The 22,000-nt window shown below is 49.5% G+C and overlaps 1 protein-coding gene across 1 annotated transcript in view; it reads left to right on the forward strand.

Moving 5' to 3' along the window:
* The window catches only part of AARSD1 (alanyl-tRNA synthetase domain containing 1), a 312,550-nt gene that overhangs the window by 69,739 nt on the left and 220,811 nt on the right, over positions 1-22,000 (forward strand). The window contains exon 5 of the mRNA XM_078645329.1: positions 21,521-21,610. Within this exon, the coding sequence (XP_078501455.1) occupies positions 21,521-21,610 (90 nt within the window). The remainder of the gene's footprint in view (positions 1-21,520; positions 21,611-22,000) is intronic.

A 22,000-nucleotide genomic window follows, 5' to 3' on the forward strand; every position in this document is an offset into this window, starting at 1 on the left:
TTCCAACATCGTCCACCCTCCAGAGCCCCTCGCACCACCGAGTCAAAACATCTTCATTTTCTATGTCTCGAAGCTCACCAGCTACTTCTCAAAGGAGCGATAGAGCCAGTACCTCTGTCTCAGCGAGGCAAAGGATTCTATTCCTGGTTCTTCCTTCGCAAGACCGTAGACAAATGGCGCCCAATCTTAGACCTGAGGGAGCTCAACACCTATCTCATTAAACTTTTGTTTCGGATGGTATCCCTACAGGACGTTTTGCGGCTCCTCAATCCAGGAGATTACATGGCCACCCTGGATCTCGAGGACGCATTCTTCCATGTTCCCATCCACCCAGCCCACAGGAAGTTTTTACGCTTTACAGTAGCCAAGAGCCACTTCCCATTCAAAGTCCTGCCTTTCGGACTCAGAACCGCGCTGCGGATATTCACAAAAGTCTTAACCCCAGTTGCAGCGTTTCTCAGGAAACAGACACTAGAAGTGTTTCCTTATCTGGACGACTGGTTGGTGAAAGCACCATCTTCTCAGACAGCACCAGAAGCAGTCGAAAGCTATACTCAACTCTTCAGTCATCTGGGACTTCAACTCAACAAGGAGAAATCAGTTCTCTGTCCTACCAGGTCGGCCAAGTTTCTGGGGGCTGTTCGGGACACAACCTGTTGCAAAGCTTTTCCATCAGAGGAAAGACAGCAAAAATTGATAACCTCCGCCTGCCGATTACAAGCAAGACGGTCTCTATCGGTTCGCCTTTACAAATCTCTTCTAGGATCGATCTCATTTTCCGCATTGCAGGCTACGAATGCTTCCGCTCCAGGATCAGCTGGACTTGCAGTTGCGTCAAACAGAAGGCTCTTTCGACGACAACATCATCATCACTCCTTTTATGAAAGAAGCGGCCAGCTAGTGGATGGTCCGGGAGAATCTCTCTCAGGGTCTCGCCTTCACAGTCACTCCAGCTCCCCTGATACTTACCACAGACGCCTCTCTGGAATGCTGGGGAGGGGTCTTGGAGAACCTTCAAGTGAGTGGCCACTGGCGGCCCGAGCAACGCCTTCTCCACATCAACCTTCTGGAGCTCAAGGCGATTTGTCTAGCGTTACCGGTTTTTCTTTCGAGAATCAAAAATTCCACCATCCTGGTTCGTACAGACAACACGACGGGCATGCATTATGTGAACAAATGGGGTGGAACAAGGTATCAGCTGCTCTCCAATGAGGCCCAGGAGATTTGGGAGTTGGTTATTCATCACCAAATCTCTCTTTCGGAGGAACTTCATCTGGGGACCCTCAACACGACTGCAGATAAGTTGAGTCGTCTAATGTCTGTGTGTCACAAGTGGGAATTAGACCAGTGCACTCTGGAGAGAGTTTTCAATCGATGGGGCAATCCATCCATAGACCTGTTCGCCACCCCAGATAACAGGAAATGCCACTTCTACGCTAGCAGGGAACACCATCGGGGATCATTGGGGAATGCACTTTAGATGGCCTGGTCAGGAGCCTTTGTTTACGCTTTTCCTCTGATTCCTCTAATCCCAAGATTAGCTAAAGACGGAACACTGTGAGATTATTTTGGAGGCCCGCCAGTTTTGGTTTACAGAACTTCTCCTGCTCTCCCAGGATCATCCAATTCGCATGTGTCCAATTCCCTCTCCATTGACGATGTCCCAGGGCCAAGTGGTACATCCGGATCCGGGCTCACTTCAGTTGACAGCATGGCTCCTGAGTACCGAGAGTTTCAAAGCTTGAATATCCCTCAAGAATGTAGAGAGGTGCTAGCTCAGGCCCATGCACCAAGTACCAATACGACCTATCATTAAAAATGGAAATGTGTGTGCTTGTGGTGCCACCAGGAGAACATTCATCCTTTCTCCTCTGCTCCTCATCAGATCTTGCCTTACATTTTGACTCTAGCCAAGTCAGGGCTCGCCCATTCTTCTATCAAGGTGCACCTAGCTGCTATCTCTAGATTCAGACGGATAGCTTCTGGCCCTTCCCTCTGGTCTGCAAGAATTGTGAAACAATTTTTAAAAGGACTCTTTAGGGTTTTCCTTCCAGTTAGACCTCCGCCGCCCATGTGGCAACTCAACTTGGTCCTTGCTCAACTCACGAGACCTCCTTTTGAGCCTATTCATAGAGCGGATCTTAAGTTTCTCTCATGGAAGGTGGCCCTCTTTCTCGCTTTAACATCGGCCAGGAGGGTTGGTGAACTTCAAGCTCTCACTATTAAGGATCCGTTCTTACAATTTAAGAAGGAAACTCTCATTCTGAGGACAAATCCAAAATGAATTCCGAAGGTCCCTTCGGATTTTAATTTGAATGAGCCGGTCATTCTGAAATCCTTTTTCCCGCGACCTACAACTCCAGCGGAAAGGTCTCTTCATTCTTGGATGTCCAAAGATGTTTAAAATTCTATTTCCAATGCACCTACGACTTCAGGAGATCGTCTCAACTCTTTGTCGCTTTTAGTGCCCCTCGCAAGGGTTTTCCCCTTTCAAAACAAGGGGTTGCATGTCGGATTGCCAGCGCGATCCAATACTGCCACCAAGCGGCTGGTAAGCCCCTAGAAGGGCGGGTCCGGGCGCACTCCAAAAGATCAGTATCATCGTCTGCTGTTTTTTTTGCTGGAGTTCCAATCAAGGACATTTGCAGGGCGGCTACATGGAGCAGTGCCCATACCTTCACAAAGCATTACTGCTTGGACTCTTCCACGCGAAGTGAGGCGGCAGTGGGAAAGGCAGTCCTGAGGAGCCTCTTCCAGTGAGTGGTGAGCTTTCCCTTCTAACCCTCCTTCCTGTTATTGGTGTTGCACATTTTATATCCCTTGATCTTTACTGACTAGAGTTTGAATAACTGGTTATTACTTGTTCTATATAGACACAAAGTTATTCAATGGTTCATTACACAAAATGTGCATTGTTGCTAACTGCCAGCTACTCTGATACAAGCTATGGGAATCTTTGAAAGTTCCAATACTGGAGTAAGAAAACAAGTTACTTACCTGTAACTTTGGTTCTCCAGTATTGGTAACTTTCATAGATTCCCATGCGCCCACCTTCCTCCCCTGGGAAAGCTCAGCCTTCAGCATGTTTTGTTATACTGTTACACAATGGCTACGAAAATCTGAGGCTCTGAGGCTCTCTAAGGAAGGTTCTATGGGATGAGGCTAATCTGATTGGTTGTTGCATTATTTTGGTCTCTTTTACAAAAAGAGGTGGATATGCTACAAAATGAAATGAGGCCTAGGCATTTTCTTTCTCTTTTGTACCTACTGCTATGTTCTTTTTTATTTACCAAGACTCCCATTCCGACGACGGGTAATGATACAAGCTATGGGAATATATGAAAGTTACCAATACTGAAGAACCAAAGTTACATGTAAGTAACTTGTTTTCTACCCTAACTTATCGTCAAACCATAACTGTTGGACCCGGCCTCGTGGCGTGGTCCCACTCCTCCCGCCCGCCATGGGCCCTGGACGACATCGACCCCTGTCCTCCCTCCTGAAGATACCCTCTCCAACCTTCAACGAGAGCCACCACTCCTGGCGACCCCCGGCTCTCCCCCTCAGGAACACGGCGACCCCTATTGCCCTACTCTGCTGGTCTGGCCCCTACCCTGGGCCGCCATCTCAGGCCCGACTCCATCTTGGGCACTCCACTTCCGGACCACGTGGCCTCGGCCCGACCTTGGCCGCGGCCCCAGCGAAGCCCCGACATCGAGGCACCAAGATCCGACTAGGTGGTAAAGCGGTCACTTGACGGATCAAGGAGGAGGGGAGTTTCGATGGCCCTCCAGCCATCCCCGGACGCCTGGTTTCGATCGCCCTCCGGCCTCCCTGGGCGCTGGCTCCACCCCCCTGCTGGGTGTCTGGACACTCTCATCCCGGCCCCTCTGACCCCCAAGCGCGAGGGTCCGGACATCAAAGGACTTCAGAGCTATATCTGGGGCAGCTCTGGAATGGGTCAGCAGTTGTATCCTGGAGTCACGAGCCCTGCTGGCGCTGCCGCGGCTGACCCTGAGAAGAACTCGCTACTCTGAACCCTGAAACCATCTTTGGAGCCCTGCTGGCGCTGCCGCGGCCACCTCGCTGAAACCATCTTTGGAGCCCTGCTGGCGCTGCCGCGGCCCCACATTGCTGAAACCATCTTTGGAGCCCTGCTGGCGCTGCCGCGGCCCCACCTCACTGAAACCATCTTTGGAGCCCTGCTGGCGCTGCCGCGGCCCCACCTCGCTGAAACCATCTTTGGAGCCCTGCTGGCGCTGCCGCGGCCCAACCTCGCTGAAACCATCTTTGGAGCCCTGCTGGCGCTGCCGCGGCCCGACCTTACGGAACCCCCCCAGCTCGAGGATTGAGAGGTGTGCGTAGGGTATCCCTGTGCCAGGCCGGTACTAAGACTGTCCCGCTACCCCCTTCCCACAGTTACCGAGACTTTAAGGATCCCTCGATCTGTTTGTACATATTGCCAAGAGAACCTAATCTTTATTGCCGATAAAGTCCTTAAGAATCTTCCCTCTTGTGTGGTGTCCCTTTGTAGTGGTGTGATTGCTCGGCTGTTACGATTCTAGGAGGGGAGCCTCGCCAAGGAGGCCACACGACGGCGCTCGGCCAATTCCAGAATGAGAGGTGGGTCTCGGGGTGGTCAGTCAGACATCTTCTGCCTCCCCTGGGATCGCCTTTCTAACAATAACTAAAAAGTATACTAAGGCATTGTGATGAACTTGCTGAAAGTTGGGAGTAGACGAGTGGTGCAGTCAGTTGGAAAAAGGATCACGTTTGCACTGTGCACAAAGCCTCATTTACAAAATTGCATGCATTTCTGGAGCATGACTAGAGGTCACCTTTGGAGTATGGTGAAAAGCTCGGGGCACACATCTGGAGTTATGGCAAGTACTAGAGGCCACATTTGGAATACCGTGTCCATTCTGTAGACCTTTTCTGGAATATTGAGACCAGTTTGAGGGTGTTTATCTGAAAAATCCAGTCCAATTCTAAGACCTACATTTCAAGTATAATCTGCAATTTAGCATCCCACATCTACATCATTGTTATCAGCTTTGGAGGCCTTTTGTGGAGTATTGGGTCCAGGTCTGAAAACCACATCTGTGGTAGCTGCCACCAGAATGTGGTAGCTGTCACCACTTTACAATAGAGCTAGGGGCCGGGAGTCGGGAGTCATCTCGACTCCCGGTCCACGCGCTTTCTCTGGGCACTTTTCGGCGGCCCCCGAGGCAGAATCGTCGGTAAAAGAACCTTCCAGCGTCGGATGATGTGAGGCTCCGTTGGAATGTATTTTGCTTTCTCGGGAGCGTCTGCACAGGCCTTACTCTGTTGCGACATCTCCGGGAAGAGAATCCAGCGAGGGCTAAGATGGCGGCCGGAGACCCCCTTTGACGAGAGACGGCTCGACCCCTCTGATCAACGTGGCTTCCACAGACGCTATGGACACACCAGCACCTTGAGGAACGCAGTGGTAAGCCCCGTAAAGCGTGCTCGGGGTTTTCTGGAGGCAGTGGAGTCTGCGGCGCTGTACATCTTCAATGCCTGACTCCAACAATCGAGCGAGGGACAAGATAGCGGCTGGAGCCCGCCCCGATGAGAGACAGCCCGACCCCTCTGAGAAACGTCGCTGCAACAGACACACCGGAACCTTGAGGATCACAGAGGTGAGCCCCGCGAAGCGCGCTCGGGGTTCCTGGAGGCGGTGGAGTCTGCGGCGCTTTAAATCCTTAATGCCTGACTTTAACATGGTAATAATAATAATAATAATAATAAAACATTTATTAAGCGCCTGGCTGCACAACTGTGTATCCCCGCGCTGATTGCTGAAAACTCTCATCCGAGAATCAAGTCAAAGGGACGTGGGAAGCAGAAATTATTGAGGAAAGAGGTGGGTTTTCAAGTTAGCTCTGAAAAGAGTTTCAGAGGGTTCCATTCTTAAATGAATCGGGAGAGCATTCCAATGTTTCACTCCTAGGTAACGAAAGGAGCGGCCACCGATTTTTGCTCTGTGGACACGGGGGAGTTTGAAGAGGGACATACCTGAGGACCTCAGGTGTCGAGTAGGACGGTGAATGGTCATGAGGCTTCTTAAGTAGGTAGGACCCTTGTTGTGGGCTATCCTGTGGGCATAGCAGAGGCTCTTGAATTTAATTCTTTCCCTAACGGGGAGCCAGTGCAGTTTGGACAGCGCTGTCTTGGCAGAAGTTCTTTTCGGAAGGCCTAATACCAATCGGGCTGCTGCATTTTGTACACATTGCAGCTGGTGAAGATGTTTTTGGTTGATGCCTAGAAGGAGGGCATTCCCGTAGTCCAGGTGAGGTGTAATAAGAGCATGTACGATGGTTTTCCTGGCTTTGATAGGTATCAGGTCAATGATTTTTCTAAGAATTCTTAAAGTGCCGATGCATTTTCCAATGATCTTGTTAACTTGGGATTTTCCTGAAAGATCCGAGTCGATCATGATCCCAAGGTTCTTGACTTTCTCAACAGGTTGCGGGCATTCGCCAAGAGATGTGGGCCACCACGCTTGAGACCATAGGGAGGTTTTGTTCCCTATCACTAACACCTCTGTTTTGTCTCCATTGAGCCGGAGGCAATTACTGTCCATCCACCCGGCAACAGCAGCCATACACTCCGAGAAGTTTGAGGCATACTTCTCGGTATCAGGAGTAAGCTTAAACATAAGCTGAGTGTCATCGGCGTAGCTAACAATGCCAACCCCAAAGTTCTCTATGATCTGAGCCAGGGGTTCCATATAGATGTTAAACAAAGTAGGGCTCAAGCTAGAGCCCTGTGGAACCCCATAGCTCACGACCCGAGAAGATGATTTAAAGGGCGGGCAGTGAAGCTGGAAAGTTCTATTGGTGAGGAAAGATTTAATCCATTCCAATGCACAGTCTTTCACTCCGATATGTGAACTACGGGACAGCAGCGTGGCATGTAGCACCGTATCGAAAGCGGCGCTTAAGTCAAGCATGACCAACGCTGCTGTTTAACCCTCGTCCACCATCTTGCGGATCAGTTCCGTGGAGTACAAGACAGCTGTTTCCGTGGAGTAATTAGGTCTGAAACCGGATTGAGTGGGGTGGAGAATGTTTTCTTCCTCCAAAAACGCCATAAGTTGGATGTTCACTATTTTTTCTATTATTTTGGCGCATTGAGGCAATAGAGATATTGGCCTAAGATTTTGGAATTGGGTGATCGGAACATTAGGTTTTTTTTTCAGGGGAATGACTTGGGCGTTTTTCCAAGCCTCCGGGACGTGGCATTCTTTGAAAGAGAGGGTAATGAGTTGGCTTATTTGATCCATAAGAGTATTGTCCATGATGTCTTTGCATTTGTCTAATGGACACACATCATTAGGGGAGCCAGAGTGGATACTGTTAATTATGCTGGACAATTTTTCTTTATCGGGAGTGTGAAAATGGGTGAGAGTGGTTTTATGAAGAGGGGGTATTATCTTACCAGCTGTGGGGGGAGTGGAGAAAGTGGCATGAATTTTCTCCACTTTATTAATAAAGAAGTCTGCAATTTTTTCGCATAACTCATTAGAGTACGTGTCCTGCGTGTCCAGGCTCGAAGTGTCTGTTAGTTCTTTGTAAATCCGAAATAATTCTTTAGATAGATTTATAGCCTCTTCAATTCTGTTTTGGTAGAAGAGACTTTTTTCCTCTCTTATAAGTCTCTGATAAGCCTTTAGTTCTTGTTTGTAGCTCTCCTTCAGTTCCGTGGAGTAGTTCTTTCTCCATTTCCTTTCAATCGCTTTGCATCGGGCTTTGGCTACCTTCAATTTTTCTGAGAACCACGGTTCAGATTTTGTTCTCCTAGCTGGGGGTTTACAAGTCCAAGGAGCAATTTTATCAAGTGCCTTGCTTAACCATAATTCATAAGAATTCCAGGTGTCTTGAAGGGACTGACCTTGGGGAGGGGGATGGATTTTTAATTCGTCAATCAGACGTTCTGGGGTATAGTTTTTCCAGTTGCGCCGCTTGGCATACAAGGGTTTATGGACATTATTCTTGGTCCTGATCTTGGGTATGTTGAACATGATCATATGGTGGTCTGACCAAATGATAGGGACCGGAGGTTGTATGTCAATGCCTTCCCAAGTCGCAAAGATAGGATCGAGAAGATGGCCATGTTTATGTGTAGGAGAAGTGGAGAGCAGGGTGATCCCCAGAGCATGTAGGGCAGTCTTTAGAAGTTGAGCTTCCTTTGCATATAAATCTTCAAAATGAAGATTAAGGTCACCTAGTATCATAAAATTGTTATATTTGATAGCTAGTTGCGTCGCCATTTCTATTAGCTGGTTGCAAAAAGGAGTGGCATTGCCAGGGGGCCGATAAATGAGAAGCCCAGTAATGGTCATGTAAGGGGTCACTTTAATGGTGAAAGTGCCGCTTTCACTATTAGTGATGCCTTTGTTAGTGAGGGTACATTCCAGTTCTTTTTTAAAGATCATGGCAAGACCTCCACCGCGCTGTTTAGGCCTATCAATTCTCAGTAAGCTGTAATTCAGCGGGACTGCCTCAAGTATTTCTGGGGATGAGAATTCTTCTAGCCAGGTTTCAGTTAAAAACAATACATCAAAGTCATGATGTAGTAATAGGTCGTGAAGTTCCAGTTTGTGTTTGACCATGGATCTACAGTTAAGTAGCATCAATTTAAGACTAGGTGCAGGATGGTTAGCGTTGGGGACATTAACAAAGCGAAAGTTGCAGGAATTGCATTGAGATAACAGCGCATTGGGGTCTATGGAGTGATGACATGAGTAAGTGGGAATCTTACCGATTTCAAGTAGCGTCTCGCGAGTATAGCAGAATTGCTGGTGTGAGAGCGATATCTCGGATGCCTGCGTGATGACAGTATGACCAGAGTCCCCTGCCCCTCGTCCCGTCTGGTCGCGGACGGGCGCGGACGGGCAGGACTCTGGCTTGACTCCGGCGCGCGATCGGCGCGCACTCAGTGCGCGTCCGCTGCGCGGAGCCATGGACGTATGTTTTTAAGCGCTCGAAGCGCGACGTGCAGCGCGAGCCCTCACAAAGATGGCCGCTGCCTGACTTCCCTGCCAATCTGTTGTCCCACCAGGAGCCGGTCTAACAGTCGACCGCTTCCCAGGACAGGCAGGAGAGGAATCTAACTAAAGAAAATGGTCCTAGCGCAGTTAGGCAAGCAGCGCTAATGTAGTAGGAAATTCTTATTCAATTTTAAAATGTAGTGCGAGGGGGAGGGAGCGGACACACGGGAAGAAAATAAAGATTCAGCACACAAAGTAAAAGCAGCCTCCCGGCTCAAGCCTCAGGAGGAAATTAAAAGCAATCAAGGTTCCTACTCGTGTTTCCTGCTTTTAAGCGCTCGAAGCGCGACGTGCAGCGCGAGCCCTCACAAAGATGGCCGCTGCCTGACTTCCCTGCCAATCTGTTGTCCCACCAGGAGCCGGTCTAACAGTCGACCGCTTCCCAGGACAGGCAGGAGAGGAATCTAACTAAAGAAAATGGTCCTAGCGCAGTTAGGCAAGCAGCGCTAATGTAGTAGGAAATTCTTATTCAATTTTAAAATGTAGTGCGAGGGGGAGGGAGCGGACACACGGGAAGAAAATAAAGATTCAGCACACAAAGTAAAAGCAGCCTCCCGGCTCAAGCCTCAGGAGGAAATTAAAAGCAATCAAGGTTCCTACTCGTGTTTCCTGCTTTTAAGCGCTCGAAGCGCGACGTGCAGCGCGAGCCCTCACAAAGATGGCCGCTGCCTGACTTCCCTGCCAATCTGTTGTCCCACCAGGAGCCGGTCTAACAGTCGACCGCTTCCCAGGACAGGCAGGAGAGGAATCTAACTAAAGAAAATGGTCCTAGCGCAGTTAGGCAAGCAGCGCTAATGTAGTAGGAAATTCTTATTCAATTTTAAAATGTAGTGCGAGGGGGAGGGAGCGGACACACGGGAAGAAAATAAAGATTCAGCACACAAAGTAAAAGCAGCCTCCCGGCTCAAGCCTCAGGAGGAAATTAAAAGCAATCCATGGTGGCCGAAATTGCCCTCAAATGCGCCTGGAGCTGAAGCTCCGTGTTGACCCTGCTCTCCAGGCTACAGAAGGGATCTTTGTAGCACCACACTCCGGAACAGAGAGCGCGTTCCAGCGCCGGAATTTGGTTGGAGGTGCATGGACATAATATCACTGCCTTAACTTGTGTAGCTGGCCCCGAAATTTGAGTTTTCGGTTGCAAACACCGGTGAGCAAGACAGCGACTGCCCCGAACTTTCTGGTTGCGGATTACCCTTAATCTCAATTTGTGACTTTACCAGCGCCTGGTTGCTGAACCTTTACAAGCACCCTTACAAGCAGGCATCATGCCGGACAGGGCACTCCTATAAGACGCTTTGGAGAATCGTATGACCACAATTACAGCTCCCGGTACGGGAAACTCCTGAGGCATTGCAATTGTGGACCACAGTCTCTCATGGACTTCTTTACTTTTCCCTTTGTCTTGCCCGCCATTTTGCTGCTGTTCTCTGACGTTTTTTCCCTGGTCCCCGACCCGTCATCTTGTCCATTCCCTCATCTTTTTACCCTTTTCCCTCTTTTCCCCCTTTAGGATCCTCAAATGTTTCTTCCCCTCTTTGTTTTGCTTTTTCTCCATACCCTCGAATCCCTCCGCCACACTCTTGGTGTTGTGACTACGTCCCTCCTCCGACCCCACTTAATGGAACTCTGCCTGAGGGAATCTACTATGTTTGTATATATATGTATATAGGGATAACTCTAATCACTAGTATAGGCAGTAGACCTTTGTACTCTCTACCATTCCTATGTGACTCTTAGAGTATACCTAGTCATATCCCTTCCCTATGTATATAGAGATAACTCTAATCACTAGTATATGCAGTAGACCGCTGTGCTCTCTACCATTCCTATGTGACCCTTAGAGTATATCCAGTCATATCCCTTCCCTATGTATATAGAGATAACTCTAATCACTAGTATATGCAGTAGACCGTTGTGCTCTCTACCATTCCTATGTGACTCTTAGAGTATATCCATTTGTATCCCTTCCTTATGTATATAGATATAACTCTAATCACTAGTATAGGCAGTAGACCTTTGTACTCTCTACCATTCCTATGTAACTCTTAGAGTATATCTAGTCATACCCCTTCCCTATGTATATAGAGATAACTCTAATCACTAGTATATGCAGTAGACCGCTGTGCTCTCTACCATTCCTATGTGACCCTTAGAGTATATCTAGTCATATCCCTTCCCTATGTATATAGAGATAACTCTAATCACTAGTATATGCAGTAGACCGCTGTGCTCTCTACCATTCCTATGTGACCCTTAGAGTATATCCAGTCATATCCCTTCCCTATGTATATAGAGATAACTCTAATCACTAGTATATGCAGTAGACCGTTGTGCTCTCTACCATTCCTATGTGACTCTTAGAGTATATCCATTTGTATCCCTTCCCTATGTATATAGAGATAAGATAACTCTAATCACTAGTATATGCGGTTGACCTTTGTACTACCTACCATTCCTATGTGACTCTTAGAGTATATCCAGTCATATCCCCTCCCTATGTATATAGAGATAACTCTAATCACTAGTATATGCAGTAGACCTTTGTACTATCTACCATTCCTATGTGACTCTTAGAGTATATCCATTTGTATCTCCTCCTTGTGTGACTTTACATCTTGTACATTTGCAATTTTTTCTGTTTGTATCCTTTATGTAACGCATGTAATCCTAAGTCCTTATGTTTCTCAACTGGTTCTTATGTAAAGCGCTCTGACACCTTCGGGTAAAGTTCGCGCTATATAAAATCGCATAAATAAAATGTCGTTTGGAGTTCTAAAGACCACCCACTGGCTAATGTTTCCCTTTCTGGCGGCCTCATCTTGAGTATTTGAGTCCAGTTCAGGAGGCTGAATCTGGAGTAATGTGACTAGCCTGAAAACCTTACCTAAAGTATTTCTCTGAAATACTATGTATAGTTTAGAAAGCATCTCCTGGACCTGAAAGTGAAGTCTGGCAGCCTGATATGAAACATTGAAGCGGTGCTGTGTCATCAGCTGGATCACATTGTGCAGTTCTGGGAACGAACTCTGAATCTCATTCTAATTTCAATTCAGTACTATATTTCAAACATTTTATGTCATGCACCAGCACAACACGTGGTAGGGACCAGTTTGCCAGAGAAAGTACAGCTAAACGTTAAGAGGATCACTGACCTGATTAAGGAGCCCCTTTTGAGGCTTTACCACACAACAAAGCAGCATGCACAAATACACATTTTCAATGAGGAATACACAGTTTCCCCCTATATAGTCCATATAGAGTTCCATAACATCAAATTGAATGGCGCGTCACTTAAAACAGGTCTTCAAACTTAGTCAAAGGAGGGAGATCTCTCAATGGTGTTCCATGATCACTGAACCATTTTGTTTCATAGTGTGATGCAGTTGACATACACCATGTAAAATCATCATCAGCGTGACTGATACCAAGTATTCAGTGCTTCCTTTTTCTCCAGCTAAGTCCTAATACATACAAACAAACATACTTTCAATGCCAGAGTGAGTGAAAAAGGTAGTGTGGATGAATGTTCTTCATCTCATATCTTGTTTTATACACTACAATATATAAAGTGTTTGCAAAAGTGTTATGGAAAGCAGGATAGATAGTTCAGTGTCTGAGTGATCACTTGTAGATTTGAAGGTCAGTGACTGGTCCAGCCTTTTGTTCTTATTAGGTTGATAAGACAAGTGCCAATGAATTTTGCAATAATGAAATTTGTTTTTAAGTAGTCTTAGACAGGATATTGCTGATACATTTAGTTCTACCCAGAGAATACTCTTATGCCAGGGCCAACAACACAGTTGGAGCCCTGAGTGCAAAGGTGTGCCCATGGAATCGATTCTGCAAATGATTGTGCTCAAGGAACTGAGTGATGTTGTTGTGCTGTGGAGTTCTGTAGTTAAAAAGATTTTGAGAGGAAGGGATACAAAGGTACTAAAGTAGCTTGTGTTGACCGTGAGGCAACCTAGGTCCCAGCACGCTGATGTGTGGCAACCAGGAGGATGTGGGGACAGTGACTGAAACAATCTGCAATCTGGAAATCACACCAACATAAGAAAAGGCTGTAGGTGGTTTCCTGCAGTAGGTGGAAATCCAAGGGTTAAAGGAAGTGCAGCACACATTTTGAAAATAAGCAGGCCCCTGTTGACAATTGAAATAGTATTTGAGATGCACACAATGATATGGAATTCTCTAGGGGTTGCGGGGTCCTCCCAGGGTCAGTGATCTTCCCATGTTGGCAAAGTGGCTACGGGGTTCTATCTGGGCCCTATCAGGACAACTAAATTGGACCGTTTTCAGAGTATGATGATCTTCACATGGTGCAGAAAAGACCAGCAGGTAAGCACATATGAGTGGCAGACACTGGGTGGGGTAAAGCAGTGAACTCTGAGGTGCTCAGTTAAAGCAGCACAATGCAACAGTTGAATCACAGGCACAGGGAGGTCATGTCCTTCACACTTATGGATCTGGAGCTCAATGTAGGTCTCCGGGGGAGTAACTCAGCAGTGCAAATTCCCGTCTGTCTTGATGCTCAGAAACAGAGCAAAAACTTCTGAATTGGGGGCTCTCCAGTGTGACTGGCAGCGGTGGTAGTCAGACCCCATGGAAGCCAGACGGCCTTGTACAAGGAGTTCTATGCTCACCTCATTACTCGGCTACTTCTCTCCAGGTGCATATGCTGACCATGTGCAGTTTCTTGCCCCTACCCCATGTCAGTGCAGGATGAGAACTTACTGTGGGGAACCTGCCTGTCTTCTCAGAATGTTGAGATCATTTGGATCATTGGATTGCCTGAGCCCAGGTGGGGACCATGTAAGCTGTGAAAGAGGGTTTAGCTGACAAATCTGGCATGTGCAGAGGCTCTCCTCTCAGAAAGATGGACTCGCAGGAGCCACTTGTAAGGACTTGTTTTCATGAAACCAACATGGTATCAATCAGATTGGAATAAGAAGCGAATGAAAGCAAAAAAAGTAAAAATACTTTTTTTTAAAAAAGAACCCTCACTCACCAAGTTAGGGGCCTATTATGAAGGCGGACGGACCTGCGTCCGTCTGCCACCCCCGAGGTGGAGGGACCGTCTGCAGAGGCAGAGGCGGTCGCTCCGTCAGAATTAGGATGTGACCGCCACACTGGCGGTCACATCCTGTATATTTAACATTGCTTCAAGCAGCACCCGCCGCAAAGTTAAAAATGCATGCTTTGCATGTGCATGAAGTATGTGCACAAAGTAGCAGGCACCGCGCGGTGCCTGCCGCTTTGTGCATGCACATGCAGGGGGGTACCCCCCATGTGCACCCCCCGCCCCCACCTTCACCCAGGGGGCCCGCAACGGGCCCCCAAAGGAAATACCGTATGCCTTTCAATGGCGGCAATGCCGCCGTGGAAAGGCATGGGACCACGGGTATCATAATATGGCTGGCGGTGTCTCGCAGACACCGCCACCATATGTATGCACTACGCGACCGGCGGAAAAGCGGCGGACGGTCTTGCCGTCCGCCGCGGACCCCCCAGCCATCCTAATGTGGCGGGGGGTCTTTTCAGTCATCGCAGCGGTGAATCCGCATCCTCCGGGCCGGCGGTGGTTTCCGCCGGCCTGGAGGATGCGGATTCACCGCAATCGTAATCGGCCCCTATGTTGGTGACATGCTTCATCATAGGATTTCCACCGAGCGTCCGAATGCCTCTCGGTGTGCTATGACGCCTGATTACAATGGAGCAGGTTTGGCTTGTGCAAGGTGAGTGAATGGTGAGGAAGTGAATTAAGATTGCCTTTATTATTCCCTGAAACTGTATGCTTGAATAATAAGGCAAGATTGAAACAAAAGGGGATGTCCTATTAGGTTCTATTGGCCTTTGACATCCATTGGTGTATTTAAGTCTCAAAGTCAGGTCTACATGTTTCAACCTCAGGGTGCAGAATTGCAAGGCTTTTGTTCAGGACCAGTACTGACACAATAGGTATGCACTCACTAAGGTGTCATAGATAAACCACAAATTTACAGTTCAGCTCTCAGCACTTTCTGAAAGGTATTACATCTGTAAGAGAAAACAACATATCACAGTATACAGTTTATTCTATTAACTGCGTGGTGACGCAACACACCCTGAGTGATAATGCTTACACGCTACAGCGCTAGCAACAACATTCAAATACGCCCTGCCCCGGGACTCACTTATCCTCGGGATCCCGGGCCGGGCACACATCAGGTGCGAGAGGCGGGCATTACCCCCAGGTCCCTCCGTCCTCGACACCTTCAGCACTAATGAGATGTATCCATCTCCTGACAGAAAAAAAGAAAGAAGGAATGCTGGACCTACCCACCCCCCCCCCTCCCGCTGGGAGTACAAAAGGGTACAGGTCCCAGCATTCCCTCTGTTCTTTTTTTCTGTCATTCTGACGGATGGATTGGAAGCGCGAGGAGCTTGAAGACGCTCCCGCGCTGGACTTACCTTTCAGATTCGTTTGTTCTGGATCCTGGGCCTCTCCCCCCTGCCTGGCTTGGGGGGAGTGGCAGGGGGCTGTTCGCGCTTCTGGTGGCCGCGCGTGGAGTCTTGGTTCCGCATGGGCTCGGCGCTCGCCCGTTGGCCGCCCCTCCTGGTCTGCCGGGCTTACTGGGGGGCGTGGCCTCCTGTGTGATGCCGGATTGGCTGCAGCTTGGTGATGCCTTCCGGTTTCCGCTGCCTGACTTCCGTCCTGATGGGGTCAGGTGCTGCTGTCCCTGCGGTTTTTTCGAGGGTTTAAAACTTGGGGCAGTGGTGAGTACCGCATAGCGTTTTTTTGATATTTCTGCTGCTTTGTGCTTCTTTGTACGTGCTGTGGGTGTTTTCTACGCTTTTGAGGATGGGCAAAAGTTCGAGGAAGAGGCGCCATAGGGAGAGGTCTTCTTCTTCTTCCTCCAGTTCCTCACGCTCTCCTTCTCCTGCCAGGTCCCGGCGTCATGGTGGGGGTGATGATGCGCGCTTGAAGCGCTTGATTCGTGAGACCATCACTGAGATGGGTGCTGGCAGGGCTCGTGGCAAGGGGGCGGCCTCTGCTCCTGTGTCGTGTGATTCCTCTGCTGATGAGTCGGCGGTGGCAGGGGATTCTGATCTCAAGGGAAGGTATATTGACAAGGACGCTCTGCCAGAGATTCTCCAGCATGTCTAGGAGAACCTGGGTTTCGCGGATGTGGCGACTCCCAGTACGTCTGGTGGTTCTTTGCTGCGGCAGTTCCAGAGTTCTGCCACGGTGGATGTCCCGGTGCACCCCTTTATTAAGGATGTTCTGAAGCGAGAGTGGGCTGATCCGGATCGTATTCTGGTTCCCCGGTTTATGGCACGCCTTTACCCCCTGCAGGATATGGCTACGGAGCTCCCGGACTCGATCCCCATTGACTCCTTTGTGGCTAGTTTGGTGGGTCGCACTTCCTTTGTCGGAGGACGCTGTACTGAAGGACCCTGTGGACAAGAAGGCAGACGGTGCTCTCAAGAAGGTGTATGCTGGCTCCCATCTGGCCTTGAGGGCTGGTGTTTATGGTACTTATGTGTCACAATCTCTGATTTCTGACATTAAGTCCCTCTATCGGTCGATGGATGATGCCACAGACTTTTCTACTCTTCTTGGTCAGATTGAGCGCCAGGTGGAGCTTCTTTCTGACGTCTCTTTTGACGTGGTGCGGGCGGCTGCCCTCTCTGGTGGTGCTTGTGTGGCAGCTCGCCGCAGTCTTGTGCTAAAAGACTGGAAGACTGACTCTGCGCAGAAAGCTTGTGCTTTGCGTTTGCCCTTCCAGGGTTCTATGCTGTTTGGGGGGGAGTTGGAGGACAAGTTGCACAAACTCTTTAAGGAAAAGAAGCACTCTTCTTCTTTTAAAGCTTCTTCTGCTGCTCCTGCTCCCTTTAAGCCTGGACCTTTCTTCCGCCCTTCCTCTCGTAGGCAGTTTCGGAAGGGCCAGGGGAGGTTTGCTGCTGGTCGGGGTCGGGATCGTAAGGCTAGGTCCCCTCCGCCTGCTAAGCCTCGTTCCTGACTCTTTGGCTGTGGTTCCTGGGTTGTTGGTAGGAGGGCGGCTGCGCTTCTTCCTGGATGCCTGGGTTCAGTCCTGTTCCGACGCATGGGTGTTGGATATCCTGCGAGAGGGTTATGTGTTGGAGTTCTCGGTGCCCCCTCCGGACTCCGTGTCCGCCCGACTCCCTGGCCGGCTGGCCGGTCCAAGAGGGCTCATCTCTCTCAAGGGGTGGAGGCTCTTCTTCTAAAGGGGGCCATTCAGGAGGTCTCTCCTGTGAGGTGGGGTTGGGCTTCTATTCCCTGATGTTTCATGTGCCAAAGGTTACGGGGGGTTTCCGCCTGGTTCTGGATTTGAGGGTTATGAACCGGTGGGTTCTGAGGATTCCCTTTAGCATGGAGACGCTGCAGAGGGTGATTCCTTTGGTCCTTCCGGGTCACTTCATGTGTACCCTGGATCTTCAGGATGCCTACTACCATGTTCCGGTGCATCCTCGGTCCCGTCGCTTCCTGCGGTTTTGTGTGCGGGGGCGTCACTTCCAGTTCCAGGTGTTGCCCTTCGGTCTGAGGTCTGCCCCGAGGGTTTTTACGAAGGTGGTGGCTCCCTTGGTCGCCTGGCTTCATCTTCAGGGGGTGATGGTGTATCCCTACCTGGACGACTGGCTGATCCATGCTCCATCTCGGGTTCAGTTGTTGGTAGCCAGGGAGGCGGTTTGCTCTGCCTTATGTCTGCACGGGTTTCTGATCAACTTCCCGAAGTGTCAGTTGTCCCCGTCTCGAGACTTGGTGTTCATTGGGGCCCAGTTTCGTACGGACCTCAACCGTGTGTTCCTGCCTGGCCCTCGTATCCTGACCCTGGTGTCCCTTGCTCGGCTGTTTCGGGCGGGGGGTTGTTTTCCTGTGCGCCTCTGGTTGCGTCTTATGGGTCTGATGGCGGCGACAGTTTTTACGGTGGCTTGGGCTCGGTTCCACCTGCGCCCTCTGTGGGGTTATCTTCTCTCCCACTGGAATCCGTTGTCCGGGAATTTGGAGTTCCTTCTGCCTGTTTCTCCTGTGGTCCTCCCTACTCTTCTTTGGTGGTCGACCCGGTTTCATCTGTCCAGGGGTCTCCCTTTGCAGCCTTCCCCTTCTCTGGTCTTGACTACGGATGCAAGCTCGCTGGGCTGGGGGGCGACCTTGGGGTCTCAGTCCCTTCAGGGTCGTTGGTCCATCCTGGAGTTTCGCCGGTCCTCCAACTGGAGGGAGTTGACGGCGGTTTGTCGGGCGCTGATGGGGTTTCGTGGCCTGCTCCTCGGTCGGAACGTTCTGGTGCGTTCCGACAATATGGTGACTGTGGCGTATCTGAACCATCAAGGGGGGGTCCGTTCGGCCTCTCTGAACGCTGTGGTTGTTCCCCTGTTCTGTTGGGCGGAGGGTCATCTTCTGTCTCTGACGGCGATTCACATTCGGGGAGTGGACAACTGTGTGGCGGATGCCCTGAGTCGGCGCTTTCCGGGTTCGTTGGAGTTGTCTCTCACCCGGGTTGCGTTTCGGCTTGTGTGCGTGAGGTTTCGGCGTCCCTTTCTGGACCTCTTTGCCTCCCGGCAGAATGCTCATCTTCCTCGCTTCTACTCCTGGTTTCGGCAGGAGGGTTGTTGGGGGGTGGATGCCCTGTTGATCCCTTGGCCGTCTCGCCTGCTTTATGCCTTTCCTCCCCTGGCGCTGATTCCTCGGTTTCTGGCGCGCCTGTGCCTGGAGTCTCGGGAGGTGGTTGTGGTCCTGCCCTTTTGGCCTCGGAGGTCTTGGTTTCCGACGGTTCGTCTGCTGGCGGTCCGGGGCCCTTGGTTTCTCCCCCTGTCCCCGTCTCCCCTGCGTTCGTCCCCGTCCCTGTCTCTTCTCCGGTTGCGGCTGTCGGTGTGGAGGTTGAGAGGCAGGGGTGGCGGCGGTGTGGCTTCCCTGAGCATTTAGCGGTGGCTCTTCAGAGTTCCCGTAGGCCTTCTACCCTTCGGTCTTAGGATCGTCATTGGGGTAATTTCAGTCGTTGGTGTGCGGGGTTGGGCCTTTCACCTTTGCTGTGTCCCTTGCAGGCTGTGCTTCAGTTTTTGTGGGATGGTTTCGAGAAGGGTTGGGCTGTGTCCACTTTGCGGGCTCAGTGGGCTGCTGTGAGGGCGTTTCGTTCTCCGTGGGGTACCCTTTCGGATGATGCGGACTTGGTTTCTCGTCTTCTGCATGGGTTTTCCCTTTCTCGTCCTGTGTCCCGTCCTTCCTTTCCCTTGTGGGATTTGCCTTTGGTCCTTCGGGCTTTGCTTGATCCCCCTTTTGAGCCCTTGTCGGACGTGGCCTTGAAGTTTGTTACTTTGAAGGTGGTTTTTCTGGTGGCCATCACCTCTGCTCGCCGCCTTGGTGAATTGGGGGCCCTGATGGCGCGTGAGCCCTTCTTGTCCTTTTCGGAGGGTGGGGTGGTTCTTCGCCTTGATTCCTCCTTCGTACCTAAGGTCGCTTCTCGGTTTCACCGTGCCCAGGAGTTGGTCTTGCCTGCTTTGGGCCCTGGTTTTGATTCCCCGGGGGGTACGTGTTGGTCCTTGCTGGATGTGTGCCGGGCTCTACGGGTGTATCTGGAGCGCACGTCTGATTTTCGGGTTTCTGATTCCCTTTTTGTCTCCTTTGGGGCTGCTTCCCGTGGGCATAGGGCTTCCTCTGTCTCGATTGGTCGCTGGCTGAAACAGGTCATTTCTTTGGCCTACTCCCTTTCTGGTTCCCCTCCTCCGGTGGGTGTTCAGGGTCGTTCTACCAGAGGGATGGCTGCGTCTTGGGCTGAGGTTCGGGGTGTTCCTCTGTCTGAGATTTGTAGGGCGACCACTTGGGCTTCCCCCAATATTTTCATCCGGCATTATCGCCTTCCCAATTTGCTGGGTGAGGAGGGTGGTTTTGCTTTGGGGGTGTTGGGTTGTGTTCGCCCTTGATTTCTTTATCTCCAATAAATCTCTGGATTTCTGTGTTGTCCTGGTGGTTTGTTGTGGTTTATTTCTTTGGGATGAAGGCCGTGTTGCGGCTTTGGTATGTCTCATTAGTGCTGAAGGTGTCGAGGACGGAGGGACCTGGGGGTAATGTCCTATTACGTATGGTAATCCTCATTACTCTGGGTCCCGTAGTCCTCAACACCTTCATGACTTCCCTCCCTCCCTCCCTTTGTGCCGGCCTTCATCTTTGGGCTTGGTATTTCAGAGGGAATGCTGGGACCTGTACCCTTTTGTACTCCCAGCGGGAGGGGGGGGTGGGGGTAGGTCCAGCATTCCTTCTTTCTTTTTTTCTGTCAGGAGATGGATACATCTCATTAGTGCTGAAGGTGTCGAGGACTACGGGACCCGGAGTAATGAGGATTACCATACGTAATAGGACATTTGAGCTTGACGAAGTAAGTAATATTGGCAGGCTTACAGCTAACATTGGCTATCTGATTCTCTTAATCAAGCCTAATGCCATACAAAGCTATTTTGTTCATTATCCAATTTCAGAGAGTGACTATAGCCAATGCCCCCTGACGGGATCCAGGCAGTATGACTAATTAACGGCCCATGTAAGCCTCCAACTTAGTTCTCCTCCATGTTTGTATGATAGGAAGCACCATTGTTGCGTGATGCTTCACTTGTGTTTCCTTTAATTCACGATCTTCGGGTCATTTTTAAATAAGGCGAATCCGAAAGTTACAGTCTTTTACCTTAACTCAGTGATTCCTCCACACTGCATTGTTTAGTGTAGATGACAAAAAAAGAGGGGTTGCATTGTTCATAATTTCCCTCTCTAAAGATAATTACCACAGAATCAATCCAAAGGCGTTGGTGTGCAACACGTGTGCATGACACTTGAGAACATAGTCACCATAGTCAGGATAGCTTATCGCACGTTCTGCACGGCACCGATGAAATCACGGGTATACCTACTTTGCTGAGAGACGTCCTTCAGTAATAGAATAAACTGAACCTAATAGGACATCCCCTTTTGTTTTAATAGGACATCACCTTTTGTTTTAAGCTTGCCATCATTATACCAGCACGGTGACTTGGTGACTCCCTATCACAGGGATACCATACTTTGGGTATTTCATTAATATTTAACGAGTGTTGTAGGCTTTGTAAACTTTAGGTTTAACTCTGTGATAGTTAAAGAAAAGATAGCTGGTGATCCTTCCTCATGGGATCATCTTAGCTAACTGCATCTTGAGTTATGGGTGCTCCCGCTTCTCGGGTCCAGATAAGCACCCAGTCAAGAAGACACAATAATGCTATCATGTTAACAAGATCCAAAAAAGGCTTCTGTTTGTTGTACATTTTCCGCAGACACATATCATGGCCCACAATAGAACCGCCCGATATTTCTTTGATGATCTCATGTATTAAGATTCTTTTTTAAAGCACTATATATTCTTTTCTCGCCTTATTTGTGTACCGGACGCCATGTTAATTGATTTCTCTGCTTTTTCGTTGCAGCCGGCTTGGCTGTCAGTGGACTTCGATAACTGGCGGGACTGGGCTGGTGAAGAGGAAGGAGAGATGGCCAAAACGGAAGAATATTTAGATGTGGGTACCATGTACATTTAATTTTCTAATTCATTTTGTTTCTGTCCTTTTGTTACACCGAGGATTTTAACCACAATAAGGGCTGAAAATAGGAAGGGGGCATTAGACACAAATAAGTCAAACCGTTGGATAACAGGATGGGGCGAAGGTTTGTTGGCTTAAATAGCTCGTAGAAAATTAATCTGGGTGCCGAAAAGGGGTGCAAATAATCTGACTGTGGCATCTGTACATTTTTAGGCTTATCAGAAGGAGTATGGGGACATGATCTACCAACTGTGTAGAACGATTTTTTTTGTGTGTAAATAACAGTGAATTACAGAGAGTATTATACTGATTTTGAACCTTTGTCACTTCATAACTCTAACTGAATGTTTATGCCAGAGTTAGAAA

Source organism: Lissotriton helveticus, chromosome 5_1, assembly GCF_964261635.1.
Source record: "Lissotriton helveticus chromosome 5_1, aLisHel1.1, whole genome shotgun sequence".
Taxonomy (NCBI): Eukaryota; Metazoa; Chordata; class Amphibia; order Caudata; family Salamandridae; genus Lissotriton; species Lissotriton helveticus.